At 29.0% G+C, this 11,037-nt stretch overlaps 1 protein-coding gene across 1 annotated transcript; it reads right to left on the bottom strand.

Moving 5' to 3' along the window:
• Positions 1 to 845: 845 nt before the first annotated feature.
• Positions 846 to 5,571, bottom strand: LOC123193876 (very-long-chain aldehyde decarbonylase CER3). The gene is made up of 11 exons (XM_044606949.1): positions 5,342 to 5,571; positions 5,013 to 5,233; positions 4,691 to 4,923; positions 4,368 to 4,587; positions 3,765 to 3,892; positions 3,365 to 3,621; positions 3,163 to 3,270; positions 2,598 to 2,804; positions 2,076 to 2,186; positions 1,805 to 1,978; positions 846 to 1,173 (listed from the first exon to the last, which is right to left on the bottom strand). The coding sequence occupies exons 1-11, from the start codon at positions 5,393 to 5,395 to the stop codon at positions 982 to 984; spliced, it is 1,905 nt and encodes a 634-aa protein (XP_044462884.1). The 5' UTR covers positions 5,396 to 5,571; the 3' UTR covers positions 846 to 981.
• Between the last annotated feature and the right edge of the window lie 5,466 nt (positions 5,572 to 11,037).

Here is an 11,037-nt window from a genome sequence, read left to right as displayed (position 1 = left end):
GTTAAAATAACCTAAGACAATCTAACTTGGATATCCAATATCTTCCCGACACTTACATATTTCAACATGTCCTTTCAAATAAGGTTAGTTCGAATCAAACTTGTTTAAACTCGAGTTCGAATATGAAAATTCAATATTTTCAAACTCAAACTCGAGTTTTAAGTGTATTCAACTCATAAAACTTGTAAGTCTGAAAATTTTGATATAAATTAACTAAAACAATATTGTTTTGACTAATACAGATCAAAACAACATAGTTTTAATATTGCGTCGAGCTCAAAATTTGATTTGAGCTCGAACTCAAACTCAATTCTTTTTAAACAAGTCAAGTTCGAACACTTTTGAAATGAGTTCGAATTCAAATTTGAACTTGATTCTATTAAACTAAGTCAAACTCAAATTTAAACTAGTTTAAACTTGACGTAGTTAAAATACAACTTGATCTGGCTCTTCTTGACTAACGACTCAGTCCACTTAAACTTTTAACATAAGTTTGGATTTTTCCATCTCAGGCTCTCAGCCCACCACGGTCAAACAGTTGGACTTTAGGTCTTTTAGAAATCCAAATCCTTCTAGGATTATTTATTATGACGTGTAACATGTTTTGTGTTTTAATTGTTAAAATGATTTAAACATTTGGATATCCAATATTTCACTTTTCTCTTCCTCTCAATTTAGGACTTATATATTTCAACCATTATTGATCATAAGGAACTTTTGGCATGTCTCAACATATGCCAATTCTAGAATTGTGAAGCTTTTATTTAATTAATAACATAGTAATAATAGTATAGATTTGCTTAATTAGGTATATATAAATCATAACAAATGCATATCACACAACATTCAGGTCAAATTACTTTTAACATTTCTTGCTGTTGTTCATCTATGTAAATATATATATATAAAACCCAAAAACTAAAGAGAAGAAAATTTAAAAGTGGCTTGTTACAATTATAGCTAGCCAACTGTTTAATTCAATTATTCATCTCCTTTGATCATTCCTTCTTTGAAACTTGACACAGGCTTGAGTCCATGTTTCATTGCAGCTTTCCAAACTAAGTCAATTTTGTCGACATCAATGGCTCCAACTTCATGGTGGTTCCATCCTTCCAAAAAATGCACAACTCCTCCTGCATGGCATGCATGAACAACTCCTCGATCCATGGAATACTGTTTTAACAAATCAAAGTGAAAATAAATTAAACTCTATACGTTATTCTGAGCTTGAGATTAGCAGAAAATCATGAGCTTGGTTTGTTTTTTTTTATGTAAAAATGTGTGATGAACCTGCAACTGTTTGCACTTTTTCCTCGGCTCTCAACAACCCTGGAGTCACGGAAATTAGATGTTTTGTGCATTGTGTTATGTGTGTGTGAAGAATTTGGCAAGTTTCCAAATGCAGAAAGAGCAATGCAATGTGTACAAACTTTTGAGTATAGTGATGGATACACACATGATATGTCATCATGATAGTAAGTGTTATTTTATCATTAATTCAAATCACACAATCATATGATGACAAATTATCTGTATACTCATTTGTATAGTCATGTGTATATGCATGTGAAGAATTTAATAATTTTTTGAAAGCAGAAAGAACAATACTACGTGTACACACTTTTAAATATACGAATAAATATATATATAATATGTCATTATGTAATTTAATGTTATTTTATCATTAATTTAAAATCATTCAATCACATAATAACACGTCATTTGTGCATCTATTTATATTATAAAAAATGTATATGCATAGTTTTATCGAAGCAAAAATAGTAGTTGAAGGATGGTTGGTTACCTCACAACATCCGAGCCCTTCAACATCATCTGGCAATTTCATGGCTGCAAGATCGCCATAAGTGCAGTCTTTTCTGAAATGCAGAATTGGTGGCACCACAAATTGGTGAAAATGAGTCCCAGATGGAGCCCAACTTTGCTCTCTTAGTGTAATCCATTTGCCCACTATCCAAGTCTGAAATTGAGGACCAAATTACTATATTTTTAGACTTTTAAGTTTATTAAAACATTGTTTATTAATGCCAAACTTAGCAAAATCATATATAACCCACCTTACAATTTTTTGCTGCCTGGTATTTTGTTACTTGAACAAGGTAATTTTGACAGTCTACAGGAGCTTCCTTTTGAATTTTTTGAAATCTTTCAGTTGATAGAGTCAACATCTGCAGAATTTCAAAGGCCAATAATGTGTTAGTTTTGTGGGAAAATGATTAAGGGACCCTCCATATGCATCTTATTCAGAAGAAAAGAACAAGACAAAGGCCAGTTAACGGATGGCATTTTGTCGCTTCTACGAATTCATTCAAAGCCCTTGATGGGTTACAAGCAAAATTCAAGAACTTGACATTTTTATATAATAAAAAATTGTATACCATAAAACAATAACTATGTTTACCCACTTTATGTTAGTTACTATGTAATTGTGTGATTTAAAATTATAAATAAAGTAACATTGAATTATATGATAACACACATAAATATATATCTATTTGTGTATTTAAAATAGACAATCATAAAATTGTTCACCATTGAAATTAATAAAGAAGATTAATGGTAGGGCAAGATTAATTTACCAGGACTCTAACTCTCCTTCTGCAAAGGTAAAGGGCAATAGCTCTTCCAAGCTTTGAAGTAGCTCCTGTTAAGAAAACTTCTTTGACATCCTTTGGAATTTCATTCAAAATGACAGCAGCAGTCAAGGTATTTCCATGAACAACTCTAACTTTAAGGTTTGGATGCTTGTCAACAAAGAGGGTTCCACCTCCATTTAAAGATTCATTCTGCACATGCAACAAAATCAACGACTCAGTATTAAACATGAATATGGTGGACCTTTTCTTAGGTACTAATTTAATAAAACTGCTCAATGGTAGGTCTAGTTGATTACTACTACTTTCTGTAAAATAAACTTAAAAGTTAAGCTAAATATTGCTAAATAAATCCAACAAAATTAAACACAGGAATTGAAAGAGATAGAAATTGATTTTAAAGGACAAGCTATGATGGGACACTGGCAAATGGTATAGTGAACTGAAGTGAAGCTAAAAAAAAGGTCCAATTTCATTTATTTGCTGCATAAAAATTAATTCTTCCAACTACCCTTTTCAGAAACCAGCTGAAATAATTAATTTTACGAACCTTATTCAATGCAGCAAGGCTGATGACTTTAACCCCAAGTCTATCTGCCCTCAAAATCGCCTGCTCAATCAGATTATTGATGCCTTCTCTTGCAAATGGCAAGAAATACTGCCAAAAAAGGACAAAAAAATTCATGTATATGTTTGGATAATACAAGATAAGATTAATTAGCAGAAAAGTGAGACAAATTTACGAAGTTTACATGAAAGCCATATCGAGGCACAGCCCAAGTTTGGTGCAATTTTCCTCTGAGATAGTAAAAGGAGACTAAGAAAGTTTTGGACCATGCCCACATGAGAAGCATATACATGAAAGCAACAGGCCAAAATGGGATTAAATAGTAGAGAGTTCCGCAGGGCAAAGAAGACACAGTTCGAATAGCAAATGGCACGTGCATAGAAGATTGAATATCCACCACATGTACGAGGAAAACAAAATCTGGAACCCTCCCATTTTTTCCTGCATTGATGAGAAAAATTTAGGCCACCTTTATCATTAATGACTCAGTTGCCCTTTGTGGTGCTTGAATGAATGAATGAATGAATGAAATGGGTTCAAATTTCAACCATGGAAATTTATGGTGAAGCTTTCGTAGGGTATACCTGCAGCTAGAGAAATTTCTTTATGTTTTTGCCAAGATTTGGCATTAAGTGTGTTCCCCATGGCGTCAAATACAGGCATAAAGAGGCAGAAATTGGTGTCCATTTCTGTGTGATGCAGGCTGTGGTATCTGCAATATGCACAAAATTCAGAAAAAAAAATCAAACAAATTATTAACAAAAATCAATGCCCCTGCACTATCATTTAAGTTTCTGTCTGTTGGTAGTTGGGTTGTCTCCATTAGTTCCCATTTACTTTCCTATCTACCATTATAATCATACTGGTGAAATATTGCTTAAAAAATGTCTCTCAAAATAATTAACCATATTAAAATGGAAAAAAAAGGTACAAAATTAGCTTCTTATGATGGACAAAAACAAGATGATAATTTACAAGAGTGCTTATGTCTCAACATCAGATTGGGGTTTCTAATTATTCGGGGTATCATCTAATACTTGATTTGGAAACTTAAACTAAATTTAGATGAAGAAAACTGTAATATATGCTTTAAAATGCCTTAATTCATGGTACTTGCTTCTTTCGTAGAGGCTTCGGTTTTGATTTGTTAATATATGCTTACCGAACAAAAGAAGATATATACTTACGTGGGAGTACAAAGAAGGTATCGAAGAATTGGTAGGGACTCAAACAATTTATGTGAAACAATTTCAACATTGGAATGCGCCATAGATCTTAAAAAATCAAACACCATGATGTAGCCATAAATCAAGCTTATTGATCCAAATCCCATGAGAGAAGATCCAAGAACTGGAATTGCAATTACTACACTTAATGCTAGATGCTCTAAAGGAGTTGCATGCCCAGCTGAATAGGAAAAAAATAAAAATTAGAAATCAAATAATTAAATTGAAAATCACTATGAAATGAATTGAATTGAAAGAAAATTGAGTTTATTAATTAATTTTACCTGATACACACTGAGGAACTGGAGATGAATGATGGAGAGAATGGTAATTTGTGAAAAGGTAATTTTGATGGAAGAATCTGTGAAAATAATAATACAAAGGCTCTGAAACTGTGACATGGAGAATTAATGCTGCAATAAACCCTTTTGTGTTCCATATAGGAAGATGTTCAAGGCAAGGGAAGCTGTAATAGGCCATGGCTGCAACTAGAGCATGAAGAATAACAAAATTATCCCTGAAAAAAAAATTAAAAAATCAATATCATGAATCTGATAGAACAAGATCAAAGAAGAAAGAATGATTGATGAATAAATAATTATATACCAGTTCCATTCACTGTCAATCTGCTTAAAATCGATCCCTTTCTCAATAATCCGGCGATTTCGAGTAAGAAAAAGCATGTTGCTGTAGGAGTTCCAGTAGAGATGAATGAGACATCTAACTAAAGATAAGATGAGAATATGAATACACCAGTATTCAATTCTTGGCTCCTCTTGCATCCATGAATGTAACACTTTTGCAGCAAATGGTCCATAAAGCAAATACTTAACAATACCAAAAAGCAACAAAGAAAAAAATTGTTAAACATGAAATATAAAGCATAAAAGTAACAGATTTATATATTTACATGAAAAAAAAAAAAAAAAAAAAACCTTGAAAATGCCTAAGTTCTCCCAAGGCCAAGTTGATAAAGGAGCAAATACCATGTTTGCTTGTTTGTCTGGTTTCCTAGCTATCCAAGAAAGAACAGATGGATAGATATATATAGAGAGAGAGAGAGAAATGATGAACAAGTATTAAAGGGTTGACAAGAGAATTTCAAAATACAGTTAGGGGTCTTAATAATCAAGCAGTTTCTAGTTCACAGTATATATTTTTTTTTTCCCAAAAAAAATTGTCACTCAGGGAAGATGATGAATTATGTGAGAAAAGGTGTATATATTGAGTTATAATGTGTTGAAATCTCTCTCTTACTGTGACACGGCACGGCACAGCTGTAGTGATGGCCTAATGCTTCACCAATTAAATGCCTTGTATGGTTGGGAGAACGGGGGATACTCGGTCGAAGTTTTTGGCCTAATTTCTAACCACCCCAACTATTTGGGGTCCTCATGCGCTACATCCCTTTTATTATTATTATTATTATCAGACAGAAAAATAGTAAATTTGTTTGGATGAAAAATAAATTAATCCTTAATCAACACTGATATATCATTTAAGTATTTAAAGCTAAATACTTATTTATATGATATGTGACATTTTATCTATATTGAGCTTAAGTTTGTATTTAGATCTATAAAAGAGTATTATTAGTTACATGTCTTTTAAACTTATATTTATATGATATGTGACATTTTATCTAATTATTAAATTAGATATTTAAAATTAGGTATATATAATTTTATTGATGAAAGGTTATTTTATCTTAATATATAATTGTAATACTTTTTGTAATTATGATATGAAACGTGGGGACATGAATGTCAAAGTTGTGAGAAAATAGAAAGGCATAAAACACGAATTTCCTTGAGTCATTACATCAATGTGGCTTGAAATTCAAGTGATTACCGACTTAATAAATGCTTATTGTCGGGTAAGTCCATCTCACATCATTTGCTATATAATAATCCAAATTTAAAATTTGATGAAATATTTAATATAACTCATTTTTTTCAATTTTCTATTATTATTTTTCCTATCACAATACTATTACATTTTTTATTATTATTGATGTTAATTTATTTGATTTTTCAAATAATAAAATATTTTAATAATTTTTTATTATCAATTATGATATGATATATAATATAAACGATAATCTGCTTATCAGATCCATCTTAGATATTAATATAATCTATATTTTATTATAATTATATTCTTAAAAAATAATTTTATTTTTAATTAATATAAGTAATATAAAAAATATTTTAGAATAATTATACCTAAAGTCATTTAAATAAAATAATATCTTAATATTTTTTAATATATTCAATTAAATACAATAATTATATATATCTACAATTTTTTATTAAAAATAATAATCTATAATTATATTAGTAATCTTTTAAATAATATATCTTTACGGTAATCTTTCATATTGGTAATAAAACATTACCTGAATCAAATACACCCAAATTCTTGTAAAAATCACGCACACTAAGTTTTGATTTTTGAGTTTTAGTTTTGAGTAACTAAATGATGTATCTATAAGTAAAAAATTTTTAATTACATAATAATATATTAATTAAATATTTAATTAGTTATTCAAATTTAGATTTATATAATATCGCTTTTCGTATGATTTCCTACCTTAAATTGCATTATCTTGGACTCAAAATATGGTTAGCAAAATCGAATTTCCACTAATTTTCAAATCGCTACATAGACAAGGAATGGTTAAGATAAGACTGATAGCAGCCAACAAAATTATAATTTGGTAATACATGGTAACAGATTTTGCCATGTATTCAAAGTTATTGATCAAGCAAGGACAAGGCTTGAGAAAATTAGTCGTACATCGCCATTGAATTCCCTTAACTACTCCAAACAATTTAGTTGGGGAAATGGAAGATGCATGCATGCATGCATGGGCTTTCAATTTTCTTATCATGTCGGTACAAATTAATTTATTTAAAATATTCTGCGATTTCACAAATAAAATAAAAATAAAACATTTATATCAACAAAACCTATTAATTACTTATTAATTGTCCTGTACAAACTGACATGACAACTTATATTTGAAGGATATGATTTTTACCTTTTTTTTGTTTTATTTATTAAATTCATTCAACCAAATATTATTATATTAAATTATATGAATAAATTTATGTAATTTATTTATACATATATTATTATTTATGAAATATTATTAAGTTTTCGTATTTGTCTTTGGTATATGAAAAGGAAAGGGAAAGAGAAACCTAAGTAGTCTTGGTTAATTTATAAATTAATTAATATTATTTGGGATTTGTTTTTATATCTGCCCAACTGATTATGAAATATAAGTGATTGATTTTCTTGCATAGGGACACCTCACTCGTAAATATAGGGACACCTCACTCGTAAATTTTAATCTTTTCTTTTGGTTAATTAATGCCTCTTAATTGATTATAAAATATGTTTAATTTCGGATTAAGACATGGGTTGAAATTGACATATAATTTGAATTGAACCAGAAGTTTGTGTGGTTAATTTCAGTCCATGTTATAGCGATAAGCACCATGGTATTGACATGAGCTCGCAATCAAGGCTTCAAGGAATATATATATATATATATAAAGTGAATTAGATCAGACAAAGTTTAACATAACTTGTGAACTCAATATAATACGATACAAAAAAATCGGATTAAAATTATGATTTATGACACAAAAAATAGTTTGAATTGGCTCCAAAAAATTTGGTTGTATTCGGATTGATACAAAACTAACCCGAATGACTAACCTGAAAAGTGATAACACTACTACTAAAAATTAGTACTCAAGGCCAACTCAATATAGTTGAAACACTTGTTTGCACTAGAGATTAATTATTTGGTCAGATTTGTTACTCAACAAAATTATTATTATTATTATTATAGTTCCAAATATGATTTTGTTGGACCCCAAGGTATTTTAATTATATCAAAATTAATTTAAAGTTGTTGATCAATACTTATTGAGCTAATTAAGTCTATAGCATAAAATTCTTATGACCAAAATATGAGCGAAATATAGATGTTTAATTTTTCAGGTACAAGACTCCCACCCCCAATAGGATGTCAGTTCATTTGTTTGTCCCATACTTATCTTTAGAAGTCTGGAACTCTAAAAAATTTTTGTCAAATGAATAATGACGCCCGTTCTCAATCAAAGGACTCCCATCCTATATTGAAAGACAACCATGTGATGCTTATCCTCTCTCTAATTCATTTAAAAGCAAATTTGAGATCATCAACAGAGTCAACATAGTAGGACGTCTATCCCTCTGCATGTTCCTTACCTGTCCTCTCATGTCTGAAGCCTTTTGGAATTTTAAGGTGTAAAGAAGAATGCCCATCCTAGAAAAAGGGATACCCATCCCTCGACTGGCACATTTCAAGAATTCGACAGTTAGATGACTGTTTCAAGGTCGCCAAAGTTTGAATGTGTAAGAGGACAATCATTCTTCAATATAGGACTCCCATCCAGTTGCGTTTTTAAGGCTAAAAATGTCATTTTTACAATTCAACGGCTACTAAAATGAATCCAACAGATCTTTTAGGTCTCAAAATTATATAAACAAGTTATATTGAAGTCAAAAGAGCATGTGAACATATCAAAAGTATTCAAGAATCATCATCTCAATCTCGAAGCTCTTAATCTCTCTCTAGAAACCAAAGCCTAATATCTTCAAGAGAAACACTTGTACACATTAGTAAAATCAACCTATTAGAGGCACATTCTACTTGTCAATTTTTCTTCTAAATACACTTAGGCAAAATCTCGTATCATTATTGTAAAAAGGTACAATCCCAATTCAATTAGTGCAACCCTAAAGTGATTCGAGTGGAAACTTCAAGTCGGTTGGTTGAAAAAGTGGACATAGGAGGGTTGAGATGAAAAATTCTGAACCACTCTAAAAATCTTGAGCATTCTCTGAACTCTACTCTTTTACTTTATGTTTTGATTGTTCATTTGATTATTGTTTGTGAAATTTTGAGTAAAAATCTCATTTGGTAAATTTGTTGTTTAAAATTTTTTTAATAATCATATTCACCCTCCCCCGCCCTCTCTACTCTAGGATTAATTTGTTATTAGGAGTTTTTTAGATTTATATATTTATTTTTCACTATTTCCTCTTTATATTGATTCAAAAGATAATAACTTTAATTTGAATGAGCATACATAAGATATTACTAATACTTATATAAGCAAATAAGATATTTAATAAAAACAATGCTCTAACACTCTGTTGTATTAGGATTTTTTTAATTCAAACTTAATTTTAGTTCTTTCATTAGTTCAATTATGATAGTTACTTTAAATTAACCCTTAAATGATATGACTCATTGAAATATTGTATAGGTTAGTTAAATGTATACTTGGAGAAGCTAGTCTTAGGCTTTTTGGTAAAAAATTATCATTTTCTACTAAAGACATTTGTTCTGATATAACGACTCTTTTTGACAAATTTATAAAAAACTATTTGTAGTTTATTTATTTTTTCGATAGTGTGTTAAAAGTACTATTAATTTGAACTTTGGTGTGTCATATTCATATACTTGTTAATAGTTTTAGTATTTATGATAGTAACATTCATCATCTAGATTGAAAATTAAATATTTTAAATATTTGACAAGTAGTTGTTAATCTTGTTGGTTATTGATAATAATATTTTAAAGTTGAAGTTGTAAACTTATATAGATTTTTTATTATGATATTTTGGTTTTTTTTAATTCATATAATTGATTATATAAAAAGATAATAAACAATAATATAAGAACTCATTTATTTTCCTTTATTTTCACTCTCACCCCTTCTTCCTCTTTACTTATACAGAGAATAACGTATAATTGTATATTTCAAGATAAACATAATTATTGAAAATATTAGAGTTTTTAATAAAAAAATTTTAAGGAGTTTTTGAAAATTTGAAAAAAGTTTGAAGTGTTTTGTAATTTTTTAAAATTTTAATATATTTCTCAGTAATTTTAAAAATGATAAGAATACACCTAAGTATTTGAAAAAAATATAACAAATTAAGGGTTCTAATGCATATTATAACTATTTGGGTCACACCAGTATTTTCAAAATACATGGAGGTTTAAATTAAAATTTTGAAAGATTGATTTGTGAGTTTTAAACATTTTTAAGAGTCCAATTGTCATATTGAAAACATATAAGTCTAATCGGTAAGGTATTTTTTTATTTTTTTCAAAATTAATAGATGCTAAAACTACTATTTTGTCTATAAATTATTAATTATTTTTTTCAAAAACAGAGTTTTGTTTAGATGAAAAAAGTGTTTTCATATTAACTAAAAGTGAAAAAATAATTTTAAGTTAAAGCTTGGAGTAGAAAATGCTATTTACACATATATTATGAATTTCATCGAGGCATTAACTAGTGAAGTATATATTCTGATCGTTATACCAAATTTCATAATTACAATTTAAGTTGATCCGTCAAATTTTCATAAATTTTGACAAAGCAATATGTAATTATAAAATAAGATCAAATAGCAAAGCCATTGTCAAAGTTTCGATAATTTCTAAATTGGCCAAAGGACTATTTCACCCAAGGTATAGTAAAATTTCAAACTTCTATCCTCTAACTTTTAAAAACTCAAACACCCACTCATAACTAAATTTTCATTAAAAATTTTA

Source organism: Mangifera indica, chromosome 13 (genome assembly GCF_011075055.1).
Source record: "Mangifera indica cultivar Alphonso chromosome 13, CATAS_Mindica_2.1, whole genome shotgun sequence".
Taxonomy (NCBI): domain Eukaryota; kingdom Viridiplantae; phylum Streptophyta; class Magnoliopsida; order Sapindales; family Anacardiaceae; genus Mangifera; species Mangifera indica.
This window is presented reverse-complemented; position numbering and strand designations above follow the sequence as displayed.